The 24,400-nt window shown below is 43.8% G+C and overlaps 2 protein-coding genes across 3 annotated transcripts; both read left to right on the forward strand.

The window, feature by feature from the left end:
- The first annotated feature begins 5,705 nt into the window (after nt 1-5,705).
- On the forward strand, nt 5,706-17,788 carry Rfc3 (replication factor C subunit 3). 2 transcript variants are annotated; one of them, XM_005083190.4, is made up of 9 exons: nt 5,706-5,863; nt 6,926-7,063; nt 7,529-7,596; nt 8,825-8,922; nt 12,447-12,628; nt 13,154-13,290; nt 13,370-13,468; nt 15,586-15,655; nt 17,504-17,788. In XM_005083190.4, the coding sequence occupies exons 1-9, from the start codon at nt 5,777-5,779 to the stop codon at nt 17,693-17,695; spliced, it is 1,071 nt and encodes a 356-aa protein (XP_005083247.1). In that variant the 5' UTR covers nt 5,706-5,776; the 3' UTR covers nt 17,696-17,788. The 2 variants fall into 2 exon arrangements, with proteins under 2 accessions (XP_005083247.1, XP_040607370.1); XM_040751436.1 differs by lacking the exon at nt 5,706-5,863 and adding an exon at nt 5,966-6,111.
- A 3,326-nt stretch (nt 17,789-21,114) lies between these two features.
- LOC101825436 lies at nt 21,115-23,705 on the forward strand. Its single transcript, XM_040750351.1, has 5 exons — nt 21,115-21,292; nt 21,491-21,672; nt 22,256-22,303; nt 22,737-22,933; nt 23,187-23,705. The coding sequence occupies exons 1-5, from the start codon at nt 21,155-21,157 to the stop codon at nt 23,567-23,569; spliced, it is 948 nt and encodes a 315-aa protein (XP_040606285.1). The 5' UTR covers nt 21,115-21,154; the 3' UTR covers nt 23,570-23,705.
- Nucleotides 23,706-24,400: the final 695 nt, after the last annotated feature.

A 24,400-nucleotide genomic window follows, 5' to 3' on the forward strand; every position in this document is an offset into this window, starting at 1 on the left:
CCAGAGGTCCTGAGTTCAGTTTCCAGCAACCACATGGTGACTCACACCCTCTGATGAGACATGGCTCCCTCTTCTGGCATGCAGGCATATATTCATGCAGAACACTGTATACTAAATAAATAAAAAAATCTAATACACGCCAGTGGTGGTGGCCCACACCTTTAATCCCAGCACCTAGGAGGCAGGGGCAGGCGGATCTCTGTGAGTTTGAGGCCAGGCTGGACCAACAGCCTCCAAAACAATACAGAGAAACCCTGTCTCATAAAACCAAAAAAAAAAAAATCTAATACACACACACACATTTCTCCAAAGGGTCTTAATTTAATTCTGTTCAAACTCAATCCCTATCCAAGTCCCACCCTGGAAAATATGGTGGCATCAACTTCCTGGGCTTGGGAGGAGATTCTAGTTCACTGTAGGGCATTGGTTGGGAATGCGTGTAAGACAGCAGCTTTGTCAATTTTGTTTAGGTGAGTTCAATGAAGATTCAACTGCGATGTCCTTTAACCATCCCTTTATTCATGTTCCCTCATCCTTGTTCTTCCATGTGTTATAGTCTCAGCTTGCTTTGTCTGCTCCACGCTCAGTGCTCACATTGCTTTATTTCATTCTCCAATAAACTCTGAAAAGCTACCTTGGTTGACCCCGTCATGCAGTTGAGGAAACTGTAGTATCAGAGTGAGTGATTGGAGCTGTGTTTCAACAGCCACTCCTCCATATTTATAACTTACTCCAGACACTTCCTTCACGAACTCACTTTCTAGTGAAGAAGGATAGCAAGACAGGAAAATGAAGGAGATGTGGCAAAATAAAGAAGTCTGTCTCCCTGGAGTTTGGCTGAAGGATCTTGCTAGTCGAGTGTCAAGAATTCCAGCACAATTAACATTTGCTATGAAGACTGCCTAAATAGAGACAATACTATTGAAAGATGCTTATTTGTTTGGGATATGTATATGTGCCTGGATGTATGTATGTACCAACTGCATGTAGGAGCCAGTGAAGGTCAGGAGAGGGTGTTGGATCCCCTGGAACTGGAGTTACAAATGGCTATGAGCTGCCATATGGGTGCTGGGAACTGAATCTGGGTTCTTTGGAAGAGCCACTAGTGCTCTTAACCACCAAGGAAGTCAGGGCAGGAACTCAAGTAGGACCCTGAAGGCAGGAACTAAAGCAGTGGCCCTGGAGGAACATTGCTGACTGGACTGCTCTCCATGGCTTGCTCAGTCTACTTTCTAAAACAACCCAGAACCACCTGCCAAGTATCTTCCATACTCATCATCAACCAAGAAAACCCTCCACAGACTTCTTTACAAACCAATCTGATGGAGGCATTTTCTTAACCGAGATTCCCCTTTCCCAGATACACCCAGGTTTGTGTCAAGTTGACAAAAAACAATCAGCGCATTGTGTCTGGTAATAGGGAAAACGAGGCAACAACCACAGTCAGAGAGCATTGAATGCCTGTGTTGGCCATGCTTTCTCCTTTCATGCAGTCCTGGACTCTACCTCATGGAATGGTGCAGATACATGGTTTTTGGTGGTGTATTTTTCAGGGTTCTCTAGAGTAACAGAACTTACAGAATGAATCTCTCTCTTTCTCCCCCCTCACACACACACATATATTATATCTCATTATATATTACATGTATATATGTATACATACATGAAGGAAATTTACCAGAATGACTTATAGGCTGTGATCCAGCTAACCCAACAATGGCTGGCTATGAATGGAAAGTCCAAGAATACAGAATTTGTTCAGTCCATGAAGCTGGATGTCCCAACTGGTCTTTGGTAGACTCTGGAATCCTGAAGAAGTAGGCTCTACTGTTAGTGAAGGGATGGATGTTCTAGCAAGGGAAAGGCAAGCAAGCAAAGAGCAAAGGTTTTCTTCTTCCATGTCCTTATATAGGCTACTAGCAGAAGATGTGGTCCAGATTAAAGGTGTATCTTCCCACCTCAAGATCACATTAAAGGCATGTGTCTTTCTGCCTCAAAGTCAGGGTCAAAGTCATTTGTCTTCCAATCTCAAAGGTCTGGACTAGAAGTGAATTCACCCACTTCAAACCAAGCAAAATATCATAGGGCTGGCCTCCTTTTCTGATTTTTAGTTTGTTCTAGTTGACATCCAAGAAGAGACATCTCAGGAACCTTCTACAGACCAGTTGTGCAGACATAAGTATCTGAGAGGTCAGACGCTCACAGACATAAAAGATGGATGACCCAGGACCAGTGGCTCTGGTTTTGTTCTTACACCCATGAAGGTTAAAGATGTGGGCATGGGAGTATGAAAAACAGAGATACACTTCATTAAGAATTATTACAGAAAAGCAAGAAGTTGACAATTTTCACAAAAAAAGAGAAAAAGAAAAAATACAAGAAAAGTAATAGAGAAATTCTTAAAGAGGGAGGGGTTTCCAAGAGAGGAAAAAAGTGTTTCAAATCCATTGTCTAGAGATGTAATAGGGAGTGTTTCTCAACTTGCTTAATGCTGTGACCCCTTAATGCAGTTCCTCATGTTGTGGTGACTCCCAACCGTAATTGTAATTTTGCTACTGTTATCAATCATAATTCAAATATCTAACATGCAGGATATTTGATATTCTACCCCAAAGGGGTTGTGACCCACAAATTGAGAACCACTGTTCTAGAACATGGCAGGAACTGGTCTAAAGCTGAGGTAACCTCTACAGATATTAATTCTTTAGGTTACCCTGTGTTGAGCCAATGGAGGGCTCACACGCTTGGCAAACATTCTCCTAGCCCAGTCAGGGAGATGCCTGTGGAACCCTCTTGTAGTTAGGGGTATTTGAAGCCCTCTTTCCCCACATCCAACTTGTGTTTTATTGGCTGCTGATCTTTGCTATCTGTTAGTCACCTGGTGGAGTTGCTTCTACCTTGTAGGCATCTCAAGTGCTGTAGTTGTATTAAACTCTCCTTGTTCTCACATTCGCATGATTAGCTTATAGTTCTACCATGCAGAAAGTGAACTCTATCCCAGTCACCAAGAGGCAGCTGCAGCCTTTCTTAATTACCTTATATTCAGCTTTGTTTCTGCTGAGTCGACTTGAAGATAAGTGGGAGCCTATTAGAAGCCATACTAACTTACAATTTGGTCTATTGAAATTAGCTACATCAGAAGGAAGGATGTATACAAAGACAATGATTCCTTACATTTTTCAATGCCATTGGGAGGCCAGCTGTGCCGGCGCAGAATCCTGTCCTTCTTACCTGCTTATATTGACCCAGAACAAACCATCTTATTCATTGCCTCAATGCTCCAGGCTCTTCTTATTTTAAACCCAATATCTGTTCTCATGGTAACATCTGTGAGCAAATTGCAATCCATACCATGGGCCCTCTCCCTTGTTACCTTCAGAGAGCAGCTTCTACACCAGTCCTGCCTGTATTTAGGGTGGGTTTTTCTACCTCAGTTGACCCAATCAGATGAGCCCTCAGAGACATGCCCAGAGAATTGTTTCCATAGTGATGCAAATCCCAGCAAGCCAACAAGCAAAATTTATCTCACAACATGTTTTCAGGTGTCTGGACATCACTCCTCAAGCTGCTGCAGGGAGCAGAGCAGAGCTGTGATATGAGGATTCTCTCCTTCCTTTCAGGCCATTTCCCAGGAATTTAAGACAAAAATACAGGGCACCCAATTAAGATGTAATTTCAGATAAAAATTAATTTCACTGCAAATATTGTCTGGGACATACATTAAAATGTTATCTGATATACAACTGAATGAGAGCACCTGTGTTTTGTGTTTGTAAAATCAACTAAACCTTGCTTTTTGCTTTGTTCTATCCACACTATTTCAATCTCCTAGAACATAGCACTATAAAGCACATACCCTCAGATCTGTCAAGAGCTATCTGTCATGCTTTGGGGCACTACTAATCACAGCTTATTGTAGCACCTACCTCACACTTTTCATCTCCTTGAGGGTTTCGTCAACCACAATCCCAGTGTCTATAGACATGACCTTCATCTCCATGAGTGCTTCCATGATCATAGTCCCAGTGTCTACAGACATGGCCTTCATCTTCATGAGTGTTTCCATGATCACAATCCCAGCATCAACAGACATGGACCTTCAATATCTTTGCTTCTGAATTCCTTTACATTCTCACTTCAGAACTTGTTTCTTCATTCCAGCTCAACAACAGAGAATGTGGGCGGTTTTCTTTTGTAATGTTAGTATAGGTAAAGAGGTATCCCTAAGTATAGGACAGGGTGATGGACTCAGTTCTGTGGGCGTTGAAGAAAAGCTATCTAGAAGGTGCATTTGCTCCTCACCATTGTAAATGTAAATGTCCTGAGGCAGAAGTTCTAGATTTGTTTCAGAAAGTTTCTTGAAATCAGGAACTAGATCTTAGAGTTGAGGGTGTTATTTATTTTTCATTAGTAATATATTGTCTACCTCACTTAACAGGAAGATTCACAGGAAAGCACAGCCAATTCTTGTTTAGTACATAGATAAAAGGCTACTAAGCAGTCTTGAAAGAATTTCTAATCATACATAAGACAGGATTCTAAATAAGGGCACAAAATAAAAGCACACATTAAATAAATCAAGGGGCTGGAGAGATGGCGCAGGGGTTAAGAGCTCTTACTGCTATTGCAGATAGCTTGCGTTCAGTTCCCAGCACCTATGTCAGGCAACTCATAACCAACTGTAATTCCAACTCATGGAAGCCCTCTTCTAGCCGCTATGGATACACACACACACACACACACACACACACACACACACACACATGCATCTCTTTTTAAAAGGAAATATTTAATCAGCATTACAACCAGAAAAGCACATTTTCAAGTGTATCTAAGTGGTGCCATGATTGTGTGAGCTTGATATGCAGAATATTTTCCCAAGTGTTTCACACTTTGACTTTAATTAAAAGATTTTCAAATGTTCTCTGTACAAAATAGCAGGTTAACCCCATGTCTTCTACAGGTCTTCTGCTGTCTTTCATGCTACTTTGATTTCTTAAGTCAATAAGAATTTTGTGTAAAAATGTAATGAAATAAAAGGAGGTTAAAATCTTTCTTCCTTTCCCTGTTTATTCAATGAACTCTGCTGGGTACCTGTCTGTGAGAGGAGCCCAGAGGTAGATTAACTAAAGTGACGAGAACGCAGCTGGATAGCTGGAGAGATAGAGATGGCTAAGTGGTTAAGAGCACTGGCTGCTCTTCTAGAGGACCTGCGTTCAGTTCCTAGAACTCACATAGCGGCTCACATCCATCTGTAACCCTAGTGGCAGGGGATCTGATGTCCCCTTATGGCCTCTAAGGGCACCAAGACACATATAGTTCACAGATGCATGTAGGCAAATGCTCATTGACATTAAAAAAATATGAGAAAAACAAATGAAGATAACAAATTTCTGAGGCACAAATTTGAATGGATTTATGAGTGAATGAAATGGAGGAACCTTCCTTCTCCTAAGCACTCAGATTGGATGTCCAGACCACGGCTGATGTGTCTTTAATTCCATCGAGTGTTTTCTAAAATGTCACAGTAGGTGACAACAAAGAGACAAGGATTGCACCATGAATCCAGTTACTGGTGCTAGACAGGGGATGGCTGTGGGTGGAAGGGTGTGGGAGGTGCCGCGCCCTCCTCAGCTGACTATTTCAGGCCCCTTTCAGGTAACGTAGTCTCCGGACCGGAAGTCGTCCGGTACCGGAAGTGACGCGCGGTTTGGCGCTCGCGGGAAAACTTGTCTTCTGTCTAAGTGGCGGGCGCTCGGGTAGCACTGCCGCAGCCATGAGCCTCTGGGTGGACAAATACCGACCGTGCTCCCTCGCCCGGCTGGACTATCACAAGGAACAGGCGGCGCAGCTGCGCAACCTGGTGAGCAGGCCAGGACGGGGGAGGCCGGCGGGGAAGGGCGCGAGGAGGCGGGCGCTCCAGTGCTAGCCAGGGAGCCGGGGTGACCAGTTCCCCGGAGTGCGGTTCTGCTGCCGGGTTCCCGTGAGCTCCTCTGTGTAGCCGGGGCTCGGGCAGAAGAGGCTGGCCTGCTCCCCGCAGTTAGATGGAAAGCTGATGGAAGTGACGGTTCTGGACCCTCCTCTAGTGACTAACTTCCAGAGTCACACACAGCTAAGTCCTTTCTGAAAACGAGAAATTATCTGAACAAGGGCCTCTCTCCTCCGTGTGAGAGTTTTTGGAAGGATCGAGAAGGAAGTGGAAGACATGTTTTAGTTGTCTTTTTGTTGTTGTTGTTGATAATGCGCGCACTAATGTAAAGATCGAGCGTTACACTTTATGTGTGTATGCACACCCGTTTCTCCACAGTAGCGTTTAACGTTAAGTTTCCTAGCGGTAGGATGGATACATTTTATTGTATTTCTATGGCTATTTGTACTGACTTGGGACTATACTTTTAGAGCAGGAGTTTAATAAACGATTCCTACGCATTAATGTTTGCTTTCCAACAGTCTGCATCTTCTCTTCAGATCAGGCCCCCACGCCCATAGTGCTCCTTAGTTTGATAGCACTTTTCTATAGCATCCCTTACGTGAGTTTTCCTGGACCTCCCAAATGAACTTGCAAGGAAATCAGCGTACCCACTTCTTAGCAAGAGAACCATTTTGGGGAGCCCAGGCAAAACAAGCATTTGTCTCAGTTACAAAGATCTGTTCTGCATTCCCATCAGCCCTTGTTTGTAAAAAGTGCCCTTCAGAGAACTTGCTTAAGGAGCTCCAGCTTTTAAGCATTTAGTGTTGTGCCTGGCATGTTCTGTGCTGTGCATGCAAGTTAAATTAGTGCCCAGAGAAAGTAAACATTCCAGAGTTTGGTAAATTTTCTATTGGAGTTGGGTATTACACAAAATACCTTCGTACCTTTAAAGTAGTTTGTTTAACCTGGAGCACCTGGGTTTGACAGCAGACTGCCCTGTTCTTTGTTCCCTAGGTGCAGTGTGGTGACTTTCCTCACCTCCTAGTATATGGACCATCGGGTGCTGGAAAAAAGACAAGAATTATGTGTATCCTACGAGAACTGTATGGTGTCGGGGTGGAAAAATTGAGAATTGAGCATCAGACTATTACAGTAAGCATCTCATGTCAAGGTTCTGCAGATGTATCTGGGACTCAGTCCTGTAGACCCCTCCTCACCTAGGGTTGCTTGGTGTATGACTTAAGAAAGTTTGTGTGTGTGTGGTATATACACATCAGCTAGCACAGCATGCATAGTGTCATCAAAGTGAAAATCCATGAAGGTAATTAGCTGTAGAATATGCATGCTACATGAACATGATACACGGCCATCACCTGATACCAGTTGTCTGAGAGGGATTGCAAAGACATATTGTTAAGTGGGAAAAGCAAAACAGGTGTGTATGAGATGTCCTCTCTTTATATTATTTTCCAGGAACATGGATCCTATGAATGCATTTTCCCTTTATTTCTGTGTTAACATGGTAGTTGACAGTAGTGATTGGTGATACATGAAAAAAAAAAAATAAAGAAGACAGCCAGTAAGTAAATGTTGAGCAGATTCTTGTTTCGTTCACAGACTCCATCTAAGAAAAAAATTGAAATCAGCACCATTGCCAGTAACTACCACCTTGAAGTTAATCCCAGGTAAGCTGCTACTAAATGTTTTTAGACAAGCAGTTAGAAATTAGAACTTTTAGCCAAAAAAATCAGCTTTCAGTTATTTTTTGAAATACTGTCGTACATTTGGAAGCTCCATATATAAAGCAGATTAAAGCTGCACGCTTGTCACACTGCCTGGTGCCGGCTCCTGTGCTCTCACTGAAGCCTGCTGGTCTGCACAGCTTACTGTTTTCCAGTTCCTTGCGTGAGGCCTGCTGAGCTATCCTGCCTCCCTCAGTGCTGCTGAGCGTGAGCAAAGCTGGCTAAAAAGTCGACCCTGTCTGGGATGAGTGTCTCAGATACCGAATGTGGGCCGCCATTCTCCTTTGGTGTGTTTTTGTGTTTCGTGGCTGTGATTAGAGGATTATGGTAGTCACTGGCCATTGCCTGGATGCCTACTAAGATAGAAGATCCAAGTCCTGCTTCCGGGGTTGGGGCACACTGGAGACTCATGGTGCAGTATCAGAGTTGGGAAGTGTCAGGGTTCTGTGAGACATTCTTGGAGGTCCTTAGGGCAGTGGCCACCATGGACCATGTCACCAGGTGTCTCTGAAAAGGAAGAGGTAGAATTGCAGAAGTGGAAGGAGGAGCCTTAAGCTCACTTGTGTGGATTTAGTGGCAGGCACTATGTGTACTCTACAGGAACTGTCTTCTCCAGTCCTTAGAATACCTGAGACGTTTGGTTCATCAAGGGAAAGACCGGGAATGGGTCAAGTTCTAAAACTACATGTGCTTGCTCCATAAGCTACTTGGGGAATAGACCAGCTTCTTGGCTGGGAAAATGATCGCCAGAGTCCAGGTGTTCTAGCCCAGCTGTAACAAGTAGAGGAAAACTTAATGACTGTGTGGGTAATTGACAAATGAGATATAATTAGACCTTTCTGTAGTAAGTAAGGTAGTAGCTGTTTTTTCCTTGAGTAGTAATGTTACTGTGAGAACACACTGAATGTTTTCAGTGGTAATACAATTGAAATTTGTTAAAGGTTTTGGATAGTAATTAGATTATTACTTGTTTTAACAAAGTTTTTAACCACAAAATCTTCAATTGTAGCCAAATTCAAAACCAACATAGACCACATATCAAAACAAACAAACAAAAACACCTGTCTTAAAAATCAAACAAAGGAAGGCAAACTTCCTAACAGATTGAGAGTAAAGGTGTAATACCTGGTAGTATTTACACCCATGCAACCACTGTTCCCCTGTTGTGTAGTGATGCAGGAAACAGTGACCGGGTTGTAATTCAGGAGATGCTGAAGACGGTGGCACAGTCACAACAGCTGGAAACCAGCTCGCAAAGAGACTTCAAAGGTGAGTGGTGAGGAGGCCAGCATACTGGGAGGCTTCTGGGCATTGGGAGACAGAGGCCAGTGTGGTCTCCATAGTGAGCTCTAGGACAGCAAGGGCTACGTGAAGAGACTGGTCTAAAAAGAAAGGAAGAAAGAAAGGAAGAAGGGAGACAAATGAATGTGAGCCCTGCTCTCTGCTCACTGTGTTAACAGTAATCTGTCTGTGGTGCCTTTGTGACATTTCAGACAAAGTACTGGGAGCACACATCATTTACAATAAGAAACAACTGATTTCAAAGTGACTGGTTTATGACCTAAACTTCCCATTGTCAACTGTGAACAAAGAAAATGAAAACCAGCTGTAGTCTCATCTCCTGGACGATCATTATTGACTGTGACTTTTGCCTGCCAGTATTTTTTAGATGCATGTAATTCTTCTTTTAACTTATTTTTTTATTTAAATTAGAAACATGCATGCTTTAAATGTCAATCCCAGCTCCCCCCCCTTTCTCCCTCCCAGCCCCACCCCCATTCCCCACCCCCAGCCCAATCCCCACATCTTTCCCCAGGGAGGGTGAGGCCCTCCTTGGGAGAATCTCCAGAGTCTGTCATTTCATCCAGGACAGGACCTAGGCCCTTCCCATGTGTCCAGGCTTAGAGAGCATCCCTCCATGTGGAATGGGCTCCTAAAGTTCATTTGTATGCCATGGTGAACACTAATCTACTACCCAAGGCCCCAGAGATTTCTGAGGCCTCCTCACTGACAATACATTTATGGACTATGGATCAGTCCCCTGTTGGCCTCTTAGCCATCAGTCTGGGGTTCAAGAGCTCCTCCTTGTCCAGTCAGCTGTCTTTGTGGGTTTCACCAGCACAGTCTTGACCCTTTTGCTTATCACTCCTCCATCTCTGTCACTGGGTTCCAGCGGGCCAGTTCAGTGTTTAGCTGTGAGTATCTATCTGCCTCTGCTTCCATCAGTCACTGGATGAAAGTTCTAGGATGTCATATAAAATAGTCATCAACCTTATCATTAGGTAGGGGCTATTAATGTAGTCTTTCTGTTATTACTTAGTTTTCCAGTTGGTGTTATCCTTGTAGATCTCTGGAAATCTCACTAGTATCAGCTCTCTCTTCAAAGCTATAAGGACTCCAACTATTATGGTATCTCTCATCCTGGTCTCCTCTATTCTTACCCCGACTCAACCTTCCTGCTCCCCCATGTCTTCTTCTACCCTCCTCTTATCCCACTCTCTTTTTCCTGGTTTCCTCTCTTCTCCCACCATGTTCCCAATCTGCTCAGGAGATCTTGCCTCTTCCCACTTCTCTGGGGTATAATGCACATCTCTTGGGAACCTCCCTGTTTCCCAGACTCACTGGCACTGGGATTGTAGGCTGACACTCCCCTGATCCATGTCTAAAATCTATATATGAGTGAGTACATACCATGTTTGTCTTTTTGTGACTGGGTTACTTCACTCAGGATGGTTTCTTCTAGTGCCATCTATTTGCCTGCAAATTTCAAGATTCCATTGTTTCTTTTCCGCTGAGTAGTACTCCATTGTGTAAATGTACCACATTTTCTCTATCCACTCTTCAGTTGTGGGGATCTAGGTTGCTTCCAGGATCTAGCTATTACAAATAATGCTGCTATGAACACAGTGGAACAGACATCCTTGTTGTATGAATGTGCATCTTTTGGGTATATGCCTAAGAGTGGAATTGCTGGGTCTTGTGGTAGACTGATTCCCATTTTCCTGAGGAATCTCCATACTGATTTCCATAGTGGCTATACGAGTTGACACTCCCACCAGCAATGGATGAGTGTTTCCCTTTCTCCACATCCTCTCCAGCATAAGCTGTCATTGGTGTTTTTGATTTTAGACATTCTGACAGATAAGATTTTGTGATGACAAAAATGTCAGCATTGATGCCTTTCATGTGTTCTGTCAAATTCTTCATCTAAGGGACAATGTAAATTTGTTATCTAATCTACATGTTGCTACTTTTTATCTTTGTCATTTTGGAGAAAAATATTTTTTCTTTTTTCCTTTTGTATATCTACTTGTTGTTTGAGTTATTTGTAGTTATTTTTAGTCTATTTCTTTTGGATGTATGTCTGGTGTGTGGGCATGATGTGATGTCCAGTGTACATGTGTGCAGGTGCACTCAGAGGCCAGAGGCTGACGATCCCTGTCTTCCTAGCTCACTCTTCTACTTATCTTTTAGGTGAGTTCTCTTCCTAAACGTGGAACTCTGATGTTGGCTCTGCTGACAGGCCAGTGAGCTCCAGAGCCACACCTGCCTCTGCTTCTCCAGCTCTGAGTTTTATAGCCAACTTTTTACATGGTTACTGGAGCTGAGCTCAGCTCTTCGTGTTTACAACATCAGATTAACGTGTTTTTCCATTAAATTTATGGTTCTGTGAAAAGTAATGTTTCTTTTCCTTAGAACTTTAAATTCAATGTGATTATTTTCTGTTGACCATCTTTTACAAAATGTGAAAAAAATAGAAGTTTTTTTTTTTATAATCTTTGTAATTAGGAGACTAGAGAGGATTTTTCAGGTTTGGGGCTTAGGTACTCCTGTGTTTTATTTTCAGGAAGGAGTGAGTGTGTGAGCCATCTTTCCTGCCTCTACACATCCTTGTCCTTGTTTCTCCCCTACTCTGCTCGCTTTCTTCCACTGCTGGGCCGGGTGTGCAGTGTCATCTTAGCAGGATGCTGCCTTGGTTACTTCAGAAACAACTCCTTGCTCAGATCTCACTGGGTCAGGGTTCTAAGTTCTCAGCCACAGGTTGGGCCCTGTGGGGCCTGCTCCTCCTTACAGCTTCTGCTTTTGTATTGGCTGGGATTCCCAGTGTGTCTGAGCTTTCACACTCTAACAGCTGGACAGGTATCTTGGATTCCTCTTTTTGCTCCCACTCAAGGTGATGCTGTGTCTTTGTCATTGTTTTCTGCAAATATGAATGTAGTTTAATTACATGTTGAGGTTGTTTTGTCTATGTACACATTTCAAAAGACTGCTGTCCTTTGAAGACTGCTGGTTAACATAATAAAAAATACAAAACTTGGATTTATTCCCTGCCTGTTCACAGTTCCTGAAGCACTTAGGGATGACTGGTCCTCGATTGCAGCCAGATGCACTCTTTCTGCATATCCTTCTAGGTTCTGTTTTGACTGTACCCATTGGCTATGACTCTTGATCAGAGATCTCCTAAGTATTAACAAATTCCTTAGAATTTGCAGTGTAGCTCAGCACATCCGTGTCTTGCAACTTTTTTATCATGAAGGCTGAATGAAGTGAGAAGTCCTAATTTGACTTCACTTTGACTAGGGTTTCTTAGGCTTGTTTGATTATAACATTTTAAAAATTAAAAATATTCTTATTTTCTCTAAGTCTAATTTGTCCTTTTCAAAGTTAAATGTAGAATATCAGGCATATGTTTAGGATTTTATGCCTATTAATGAGGACAGGGTAAAGGCGGAAGGCAGCTTAAGGCTTGCGTGGCCCCCAGTTGAAGCTGACTTTGTTTCTTTTTGACCCAGTGGTATTACTGACAGAGGTGGACAAACTCACAAAGGATGCTCAGCATGCCTTACGTAGAACCATGGAGAAGTACATGTCCACCTGCAGGCTGATCTTGTGCTGTAATTCCACGTCTAAGGTGATACCCCCGATCCGCAGCCGGTGCCTGGCAGTTCGTGTGCCTGCTCCCAGCATTGAAGATGTAAGTCAGGTTAAGCTTTCCAGAAGTATTTCAGCTCAAAGTTTGTTTTCTAAAACATGGTGAAGCATGTCAGTCATTAAAGGGCAGCTGCAGATAGAGGCCAAAGGCCAGCCATTAGTAGGTGTACAGGGTGATGTATTTCCTGTAAATATATCTGCCTTTTACTTTTAACAAATGAGTGTTACAAATTCATTACATGAAGTATTTAATGTCTTCTACCTTAGGCTGATCTCCTTTCTTATAGGGGGAAATGGGAGCATAGAGGAAGTAGATAATGTGAGAATCCCTGGTTCCTTTTGGGAGTCAGTGCACTGTTTTCCCGTTCATCTTAAGAGCTGTCAATAAAGTGTGCTAGTTTCCCACAACAGGCAGCTTTCTCACTCATAATAGATAGTGGGAGACTGTATACAGCAGCACCACATGGCGTGCTATGGGACGCAGAGCACCTCTGGAAGAGCTCTACAACGATGTTAGCAAAGTTACAAATTGTCTCATGCTTTTCCTCTTTGTTCATTTGTCCTACAGATTTGTAGTGTGTTATCCACTGTCTGCAAGAAGGAGGGTCTGGCTCTTCCTTCGAAGCTGGCTCACAGGCTGGCAGAGAAGTCCTGCAGAAACCTCAGGAAAGCCTTACTCATGTGTGAAGCTTGCAGAGTGCAGCAGTGAGTGGGACTGGTACATAGGGAGCACTCTGGGACGTGAGAGCAGAGTGTGTGAACTTATTCTCTTTTTGTCTCCTAGATACCCTTTTACTGAAGACCAAGAAATCCCCGAGACAGACTGGGAGGTGTATCTGAGGGAGACTGCAAATGCTATTGTCAGTCAGCAGACGCCACAGAGGTAAGAGTGTGAGGGAGGCATAGACGCCCTGACGCTTACAGTATAATTCAGTCTGGGGCCTCATCTGAAAGGGAAAAAATTGCACATAAGGTTAGAAAGGTTGGGATCAAAAGTAGTGTGTATAGTTTTATGCTTTTCTTTGATCTGTTAACATGTAAAAAATTTAAAGCCCACTCCACCTGCATACCAGGTAGCTTAGTTTTCATTCACAGTACCTGGTGTGCTCAGGCTGAAGAAACAACTGTAATTGATGTGGAATGTGCTAGAAAGACACCAAGCTTCCAGCTCTCATCCTAACTTAGCCAAATGTCCTTGATAGATGGCTTCACCTTAGATTGCCAGCCTTGTCATTTCCATCATGGCGACACTGCTGGTCGTCCTGCCAAGGGCACTTGTACCTTGTTACAGAGATCAAAGAGGTTTTGCAGTATTGGTCCTGAACTACGAAGCACTGCTCATGCCCAGTACAGGGTCTGTGAAGAGAAGAAGAAGCACTAAGAAAGAATCCTTTCGCCAGACTCTAATCTTGTGTCCATTCATGTCTGTGGGTTTGTTACTCAGTCGTGGACAGTCTCAGTCACTAGTTGTTTGGATTACGACAACTTAACTAAGACAGGCTCTATCTCTGAATAAACTTGACAGGTTTGAGTTTCCCCTGCTGTTGTCATGTGGCCTTCCCTCAGCCTCACTGAAAGACAGCCTCATCCTTGGTTCTAGGGGAGTAGATCATTTTAGGGTGCAGAATAGATTTGAGTGCAGCCATGAGAGCCTGAGTGTTCCTGGTTTAGATGAAAATAATAGCGAGAGGCGTGCCCGTGATCCTGTTCTCGGTAGGTGTCTGATGAGTTAGGGGTTTGTGAGAGTCTTCTATCAGTGCAGGTGGTTAGTGAGACCTTGCGACTTCTGCTGTATCATTCTCTTATTTGTGGCAAGGAAAGCAGTTTGAATGTCTGCTTATAAAAAATCTTCTAAATCACTGTCTTGATTTATCTGGAGTGGAACATCTGCAGTAGCTTATTCAGAACCCTTGGTAGTTGTTTCTTCTTGGTAATATATTACACAAAGAGAAAGACAGTTGTTTTCTGAGTTTAGGGAATATCAATTGCTATTTATCCTTGTTCTGATATGCAGTATGTGCATTTCCTTCACACCCTCCTGAAAAAGTCATGAGGGAAGCCTAAGTTTAGGGCTCAGGCTTGCACTAGTGTTAGCTTATCCTGGTTGTACTTTCCTGGGAGCTCTGCCTGTCGCTTCTGTGAAGGTCAGCTTTGTGTCCCTGCTGTATTGTTTATAGACTGTGTGTCATGCTTTTTCCTGGCATTACCTCATCACAGCCCAGTCTTTCCAAGCCACCCTGTAGATACTTTAAGCATAAAATTCTGTCTAGAGAAGATGCATAAACATAGTACCCAATACACCGGTAAATTGAGTGTGAATGGGCTTAAGCCTTACATTTCAACGTCATAATTTGTTTTTTTTTATTTCTTAAGTTCTGTTGCTGTGTTTATGTGCGTGTGTGTTTGCTTGTGCGTGTGTGTGCAAGTGAGTGCTCAAGTATGTAACCATGCATATGTAGCCACGAGTGTGTCAGTATGTCGAGATCAGAGGACTGCTTTCAGGAGTCAGTTTGGCCCTTCACTATGGGTTCTTGGGGATGAAGCTCAGGTTATTAGGTAGCACGACAAACAGATGACCTACCAAACCATCTCTCAGGTCCCTGAAGTCTTGATTTCTCTCTGGTTCTATTGTGAGTGATACAATGAGGAGCCCTTATTATAAATACCCACTGTTAAAAAGTAAGAAAAAAACTTTTCAGAAAATGAACTGGTGCTTGGTCATGGTGGATTATCCTAGGAAGCTGAGGCAGAAAGTTTGCTACCAATTTACACCTGGCATGACCTACATCGTGAGGCTCAGGCCGCTTGGGCTACAGAATGAGACTCTGAAGAAACAATAAAGTGGGATGTACTGGGGCTGTCTCACATTGGTATAGCACAAGTCAGGCAGCTTCTGTCTGCATCTGGGTGATAAATCAAGTCAGACAGTGGACCTGTGCTGGCCTGGTCATGAAAATTGTTCTTTTTCTCACTAAGTAGCAATCCCTTTGTTTTCTGTAGGCTTCTTGAAGTCCGAGGGAGGCTCTATGAGCTTCTAACTCATTGTATTCCTCCTGAGATAATAATGAAGGTAAGTGGCTCTGTTTTACATCTTGAACATTCATAACTTTAAGCTGAACACAAGTCATGTGATCACAGCACTTTTGTAATGCTAAGGTCTGTCATCTTCATTGCTTCTATCATTTCAGTACAGATTCATTCTTTCTGGGTGCCAGGCACCATCAAGTGACCACAGAGGGTGGGAGGGAGGACTTCAGTTGTAATGTTGTGTTCTTGGGAGTGACACGGGAGACAAGTGAAGAATATTTCATAATGTCGTGAATCTTTAAAGGAAGAACAGAGAAACAATAATAATAGAGCTGCATTATGCACAGCCCTGGATGGCCGCTTGAGGAAAGGTCTTTTTAGCTGACACTCAGCACTAAGAGGATGGAGCTATATAGATGGTTGGGGAACAGATGTTCCAGGAAATACATGGTGCATATAGAGAAATGAGGTTGAAGATGTAGGTACAGTCTAGGCTTTATAGGATTGGTCTGCTGGCTGCTTAGCTAAATTTGCTGACTTTAGATATTAGGGAATTCACAGAGTTTGATTCTATTAAAATTGTACAGTAATGTGAACAAACTGATACCAAATACACAAAGAACAATGTGGTCTTTATATAACAGGCATTAGTGCTTTGAATAGACTTCTATTCTTTTCATCTAGTAGCAAGTGCTATGTGTGTGTGTGTGTGTGTGTGTGTGTGTGTGTGTTTAGTGTGTTGTCTATTCACTGTACTGAGTTTTCATTTGACAGTATAGGATAGATGACCATGTCAGTTTTTTGAAGGTGGCCTTTATTGGTGCAACCTTGGATTGCTGTATTTAATGTAATGAATGTGGCAGTAACTATATTAGTGCCTACATCCTTGTATCCTGTGCAACTATATATATCCAGCTGCTCTCAACTTATGAGTCTGTTTTTCTTTTTTTGGTGGTAAACCCGTAATAAGTTGAACATATCATACAAATGGCATAGCCAGATATAGTGGCCTCATGTGTAGCTCCACCACTTGGATGAGGTTGAAGGATCTATTGAGGACATTAGCTTGGGCAACAGTGAGATCTTATCTCAAAGGGTAGAAGAGCATTTAGTACAGCTTATCTATCAAACAGCACAGGTTAGTGATGATGTGCTTGCTGTAGATTATTGACTGTTGTAGTCAAGATCATGTGATTGGCATGATTCCCTGCTTGGTCCCACAGTCACAGGAGAATATTAGAGTGCCTATTGCTAACCTGGAAAAAGATCAAAATTCAAAATATAATTTATTTTTAATTTTTAACTATTTTTTGAGATTATAATACAATTACCCCATTTCTCTTTTCCCTTTCTTCACTCCAAAATCCGCATTATACCCTTCTTCTTGCTCTCTTTAAAATTCATGGCTTTATTTTTCATTAATTGTTTTTACATACATATATGTATTTGTGTGTGTGTGTGTGTGCAAGCAAGCGAACATGTATGCATGTGTATTCCTAAATGCATAACGAACAACCTGCTCAGTCTGTATCATGTCACTTGAGTCAAGAAACAGTTTCTGTTGCATCTGCCTTTCTTCTATGTTATTAATAAAGCAAAAACACAATCCTTTAGCTGAGACTATTGGAAAGGGCTTCCTATATTTGAAGACCATGGATAAGCCCCAGGTTTTATTGAATATATAATGTTTTAAATTTTTGGCTTTGTTGAAGACACCGATTCTTGCAAAAAAGTAACAGATATATACATACATACACATATGTAAGTATATATTTTCCTGCATACACACGTAATAACTGTATTAAAGCTTTATCTTTTGTGAGTGAGAGGAGTAAGTATGTTTGGCTGTTTTTCCCAAGTCTGCTTTGTAACTCACCCTTACTTCCTATAGGGCCTGCTCTCCGAGCTCCTGCATAACTGCGATGGGCAGCTGAAAGGGGAGGTGGCACAGATGGCAGCCTATTATGAACATCGACTGCAGCTGGGCAGCAAAGCCATTTATCACTTGGAGGCATTTGTGGCCAAGTTTATGGCACTTTATAAGAAATTCATGGAGGATGGACTGGAAGGCATGATTTTCTGACTCAGCCATAGTTCTTCCAAGTACTTCAGAAGTCGTGTTCATGCAGATTTACAATGGAGCTGTGGGTACAATAAACTAGCTTTATTTACTAAATAATTATTGTGGGGTCTTGGTTGTTGTTTTTAAATTAATTCTCTCTGAACTAGTGATCATTTTATTTGTTTTTATATGTGTGGGTGTTTTGCCTGCTGGAGTATGTATGCTTGTGTACCATGTGCATACTTGCTGCCAGCAGAGGGTGTCGGAGTCCCTGGGACTGGAGTTACAGGTGTCTCTGAGCTGCTGTGTGGATGCTGGGCATTGAACGTGGTCCTCTGGGAGAACAAGTGCTTTTACCCACGAAGCCATTTCTCCAGCCCTAAAGCCTCTATGATTTTGCCCTTCGTGTTGTGGTGTATTTGAGGAAAGATGATAATGTTTTTTTGGGGGGGTGTGAATATGGAGGGTGGACACTGACATTTCCACATTCCTGTGACACTTTACAAGGAGTTACCCAGAGATTATTGTGCAGAGCTCATGTAACTTACAGGATCTCTATGGAGAATGTACCATGGCGGCATGAAGCTCAGGAGGTTATCAGCTGCCAGTCTGTCCTGGAAGCCTTCCTTCTGTTATCTATGGAATTTCTAGCTTTAACGTAGACTGTAGAAATCACTCATTTCTCCTGAACTGTCTTCTGTTCCTTAAGAATTTTCAGAGTTTTAATCATAAGAATAACACCTTGGAACAAAGATCCATCCTAGGAGCCCTGTACTGGTGAATGGAGAAACTCCACAGCACCAGGGCCTTGTCCTTGATGCTGTGGTAGACAGGGAGGAAGCTGATTCAGACACTGCAGAACACCAGCATGCTGAAGGTCAGGAATTTGGTTTCACCGAATCTGTCTGGCAAATATCCAACCAGGACAGTCACAGTGGATGCTCCCCAGGGCCAGGACTGCTAGGTATCCCAGCACACAGTAGAAAGCAGTAGTTGGGCCCTTGTTGGGTTTGAGTGCTTGATCCATAGGAAGTTGTACTATTAGGAGGTGTGGCCTTGGAGTAGGCATGACCTTGTTGGAAGAAGTATGTCTCTGGCCTGTAACCTCCATGTGGGCATGACTCAGCAAGGCTGTAAGACTGCTCCCTGCCTAGCTACCTACCTGCTTGATGGAATGCTATTGGCTCTCACACCTCATATCTTACCCCATCCTAAGATTCCCATCTCCTACCTCAGTCCTATATGTAGTCCTGCCTGTTGTAATACAATGAGATCCTGTTTCGACAAGCCTGCCGACTCATTGTGTTTCTCCCCAGTAACTAGGAGAGGGGTGGTCTGAGTCGTCAACACTCACCATCACGCTCAGCCCTGGGAAGAGACCAACTGGTCTGACCCTTCCCTAGCAAACTGCCAGAACACCCGACAGAGAAGTATATTAAGGTTGGAGTTATCCAAATCTGGTGACAAGAGTATTTCTTCTAGAATCTTCTACTCCCTAAGAACAGGCGAACTGTGTTTCCCTCTAATGAAGCTATTGGGCTTTTGACCGTGCCCTGCTGCATGGCTGACATTGAAGGCCAGGCTTTGAGAGGCCTTCTGGGTCACCACCAGAGTGCTGTTGGTAAACCAGGCCCCAGCTGTCCCAGCTGGCAGCCAGCATAGCATCTCTTGGCAGACCTGAGTCAGCAAAGCTTCAGACCCTTGAGACCCCCGCTGGTGGGCAGCCAGCCTGCATCCTGGGAAAGAGCCTCACCTATTCCCGCCCCCACTACCTGTCACGAAAATTGTACAGTTGTAGCCAAAATATAAGTGTTGCCATCTAATGAGGTTGCTAATATTTGATGTTCTTGGTACTGTCATTTAATTAATAGAATAGAAATGAATGACAGTATCAGGTAGTATAAAATGACCCAGCTGGAATCTTTTACTAGGTAGCATTTGACACACTGATCATGGTTTGTACAATGGATTCTCTGATCACAAAGAGAACAAAAATGGCCAGAGCCATGGTTAAGAGCACTAGCTTCTCTTGCAGAGGATGGCGTTCAATTTCTAGCACCCACATGGCCGCTCACAACCTTCCATAACCGCAGATCCCAGGGTTTCTGCACCCTTTTCTGGCTTCCATGGGCATTGCGTGCATGCACTACATAGGAACACATGCACTCTACATGTCAAATAATAAGATAGCTTTTAAAAGAGGTAAAACATTTTTAATTATGTAAATATTCTTTGTGCATGCTAATGTGTAACATTTGGATATTGTCATATATACACATCTTTACATCGAGCATGTCCCCTGTCATATCCGATTCACTTAGGTCCCTTCAAATACCATTGGTGCTTTTTAACTACCTACCTAGAGATTTCATACCATTTATACCAATATCAATTTTTATATTTCTATAAAATTTAGGAACCACAAACTTGCTCCTCTCTTTTTTCAGTGTTGTGGTTTTGCATTGGATTTTTATATTTCTCATTTTTCCATCAACAAGCCTGAAACTTAAATATGAATGAATTTTGAACTGGTCATGGAAGAATGAAGATAGGGAAACTTTACCAAAGTATTTTTTTTCTTTTTTCTTTTGGAGACAAAGTTTCTCTGTAGCTTTGGAGGATGTCCTAAAGTTACTTCGTACTTTTCCCTGGGATAAGGAATGTTGGAAGAGGTGTTGACACCCTGTAAACCAGAACTCAGACATCAGTGCCTGGGGATGCAGAAAAGGCACATTATTGCCAGTGGAAGCCCAAAGGGAGTAAACACTAGAATGCATAGAAAAGGAGAGGAGCCCAGTCTGGTCATCTAAGTGAAAGGCACGATTAAACATGAGCTCAGACACTTTGCTTCTGTCTCTTACCCCAACATTAACCTCATCCTAAACATCTCTAAGGCCACCTAAGCATGGCCCTTTCTATACTGACACGCTCCTGGGCATCTATAAGTGGGTCCTCTGTGTGCCTTTGTGAGAGTGTGGATGTGAGGACATGGGCACCTGTCTCTATTTATGCCTTCACCTCTGGTGACGGGTATGGATTTTCCCAGGTGTAGGGAATCTGCGATCATATCCACATGATGACATACTAGGAAATCAACACTAGAATGATCTAGAGGGTGCAGGTCAGGACAGTGGGAAATTTCTTTTTCCTGGGATGCTTGTAGTATAGAGGGAATAGCTTGGAAAGCTCTTCTGGCTTCCCAAAGCTGATGCCAGGACCCATAGGTCAGCGTGTGACATGAATATATGGATGCCATTGTGTCCTATTACACACATGGAGAGGCAGGGGGAGAGCAGTTGGCAGCACTGGTCAGCCACAGAGAAAGCATATGTAGAAGAGTGTCAGGCTGGAGGGCCCCAGGGAGTGATGCCATTTCCTTATAATTGTCCAGATGGAATGTGGAATCCTGGTTACTAGGTAACTGGAGGTTGGCTGCAGCCTCAACTGACTCACTTCTCTGGAGGTGCTTGAGCATTTGAGATGTTCTGCTGTTTCCAGACTTTTGATGATGGCTCAGGCCACCAGAGGGCCAAGAGTCGTGGCCTTGGCCACCTTTGGAGACGTTTGGTGCGCCCAATTACCCAGCACCTATGGCCATTTTCCCACAGGAAAACCAAGGTAGTGCATCCCACCCCCAGGAGGAAACCTTTCTGGGCTCCCTGATCCACCACAGTCCCTGATGGGGTGTGTGTTTCCTGTGAGAAGCCAGAGGGACATTCTTTATGTCTGCTTTTCACTTCAGTGTGTGGTAATGGGTTAGTGATGTCTCTTGAGTTTTTATTTTAAAGCCTCTTTCCTTCCTTGGTCTTTCCTCAGAATAAAAGGAAGCGGCATAAGCTCCCCAGGTTCAATCCTACCAGCCCAGACTACCTGGAAAAATTCTTATCTTATATTCCAACTGCAATGAAGAAGCAGGACTTCATTGACATTTATATATTTTTGGCTGTCTACCCAAAGATTGCCACCACCTGGGAGGTGCTTGACCTGATGATGGAAATGTGAGTGGTTACAAGCAAGTTCAGGCTCTCAAGCCTCCTGCTCTGGTTTCAGGATGGCTCTCCTCTCCTCTGGGATTGTATGCTCTCATAGGACAAGGATGATTGTACCCTGGAATCATTGGTCCTGGGCATGGACCTTCAAAGGATATGACCAGAGGATGGGGGGGGGGCAACTCTAGATTGTGTCATTCAGCCTCCACAAGAATTGTCAAACACTCTCCTTTCTTATGCCTCGATCAGTGTCTTTGCCCCATTTGTATCAAAGTTTCTAGACACTGTCTAGGTTTGATGGGATGAATGGAGCCAGACACGAGGACCTGGGGGGCACCCCAGAAGCCCTGTATCAACCGAGAAACCTAGCAGGGAGGAGCTTAGGTTCTGCCAATTGCATGGAGATCCTTGAATTGCTGTGAGCTCATTCCCAGACCCTCAGCATAGAAGTCAGAACAGTGCAAAGAGCCCTCAGCACCCCCATCCTCTTCCCAGCTTCTAACCTACACCAGGTTCCAGTAGCTCCCTCTAGATCTCATGGTGGGTTGGGGACACTTGGACTTAGCAGTGACACCCTCATGGATTTCCACAGGTATGGATCTTTCCAGCCTGACTGTGTGGAGGATCAGGACACAAAGAAGTGAGTGGGCTTGGGTGAGGAGGGAAGTAAGAGCCTCTCTGGACAGTGGGAGGTTTGGGTGGCTATGGTTCAGGACTAAGCCATTACCAGTCACCGCGCTCTTGGGATTTCCACTAGAGGACAGTGCCAGAGACTTCACCCGTAGGTGGAGAAAAGCAGAGATCCCCAATGGTCTCCTTGGTTCATGGATGGGTGAAGCTAAAGGGCCATACTGGGATCCATCATCACCACAGTGCAGCCCAGTTTGCCCAGTCTGTCCTCCAAGGGACAGAAAGTGTCTGGAGCCCTCTCTCTACCACCCTACACTCCTCACCCCTATGCCCAGCAACAAGTGGACTGGGCACCCATTCATCGTCTGAGGGAGGTCTGCTGTGCTAGTGCAGCAAGGCCAGGCTTCTGACTCTACTTCCCACCAACCTGCTCCCCCATGCAGTGCCATATTCAGCTTTCTGTCCATGTGGCTCCAAAAACACCCCCAGGACTTCTGTGATTATCCTGACGTGGACACGGTAAAGAGGCTGCTGGACTACGTAAGGCTCCATGTGCCTTCCTCAGATGACACTGTCCAAACTGAGGAGCTCCTATCAGTGCTGGAGGAGCAGGAATCCAAAAAGGATGAGGAGGCCTCTCGTAGGTGCCTGGGAAGCTTGGAGGTTTTCTGGTGATGGGTTGTAGGAGGGAATTCTCCAGTAGATGCCCTGGCTTGGAACCAGACCTGGATGCCAGTCAGTTGAGATGCCCTGTTGTGGGGACATGGGACTGGGGATTCTCTGGCATGAGCATACAGACCTTGTGTGACCAGAAAGGCCACCTCCGAGAAGCTTATCCTACCCTGGGAACTCCTAGGACACCTCCACTAACAGTCCATCTCTTTCTGTCCTAGATTGTGGGCTCTGCAGGGAAACGACTCCAGAACTCCCAGTGCTGGATGTCTCAGGGATGGGAGAGACTCTGCCTCTGAGAGCAGCTTCCGTGGCAGGGCCACAGGGAGATCTGAAACTGGCTTCAGTGGTAGGGCCACAGGGAGATCTGAAACCCCAAGAGTACATTGAGCTCATGGACCTGGCAGTTGGGGAAGAAAGTGTTCCAGAAGCTGAACCAGTGCAGTTTCTGCCTTTAGACCAGCCTTTGCCCACATCAGCTGATACACAGAAGCCTCTAGATGTGGCTGCCTATGTTCCAACCAGCGAACAGATTGTTGTACTTGGTGTTGTGCAGTTAGGAGATCCAGAGCCCTTTTTTCCCCTGCCTGAAGTTGACATATAGTTGGAGAGTAGAGTTACCTGCTGAGTTCCATCTCAAACCAGCTCCGTAGAGAAAAACATCTCCTTTAATTTTGTTGAATTCTTTTTATTATTTTTAGATTGTTAATATCGTTTTTAATTTTGTTTAATTTTTTATTTATCATGAATTCTACTTATTCTTTTTTCATTGTTGCATTGTTACTTATGCTTTAATATTAAAAATATTTACTGTTTACTCATTTTAAATTATATGGTTCAGTGACTTCATGTCTATTCCCCATGTGGTACAATCTACTCATGTCTCACCAGTGGATGGCAGCTCTGAGCTGCTAACACCTGGCTGGAGAGTTTTAGTGGTCCTGGCTCCTTGACATCTGAAACTTTCTTCCCCATCACATGTTCAGACCAGATGAAATGGATCTCCTCAGTGGCGACAGGTGGACAAGATGAAACAGGATGGTAGATCAGTCATGTCTACTCGGAATATTGCTAAAAGATGAGGGATGACTTGACTGAATAAAAAGGAATCTTTCTGGGCAGAGTAACCTTTGCCTGCCATCTTCATTAGGTTTCTATTGCTGTGATAAAACGCTGACCAAAACCAACCTGGGGCGGAAATACCATATTTGACTTCCATTTCCCCATCACTATCCATCCTGAGGGAAGTCAGGGCAGGAACTCACAGCAGGAACTGAAGCAGCAGCCATGAGAGAACACTGCTTACTGGCTTTCTCCACATGGCTTGTTCAGCTTGCTTTCTTTTCTTTTAAATTTCTATGTCTTTAATTTTATGTTTTTGTTTCATTTTATGTACCAACCCCAGTTCCCCTTCCCTTCTTCCTTCTCCTACCTT

Source organism: Mesocricetus auratus, unplaced genomic scaffold (assembly GCF_017639785.1).
Source record: "Mesocricetus auratus isolate SY011 unplaced genomic scaffold, BCM_Maur_2.0 Super-Scaffold_100008, whole genome shotgun sequence".
NCBI lineage: Eukaryota > Metazoa > Chordata > Mammalia > Rodentia > Cricetidae > Mesocricetus > Mesocricetus auratus.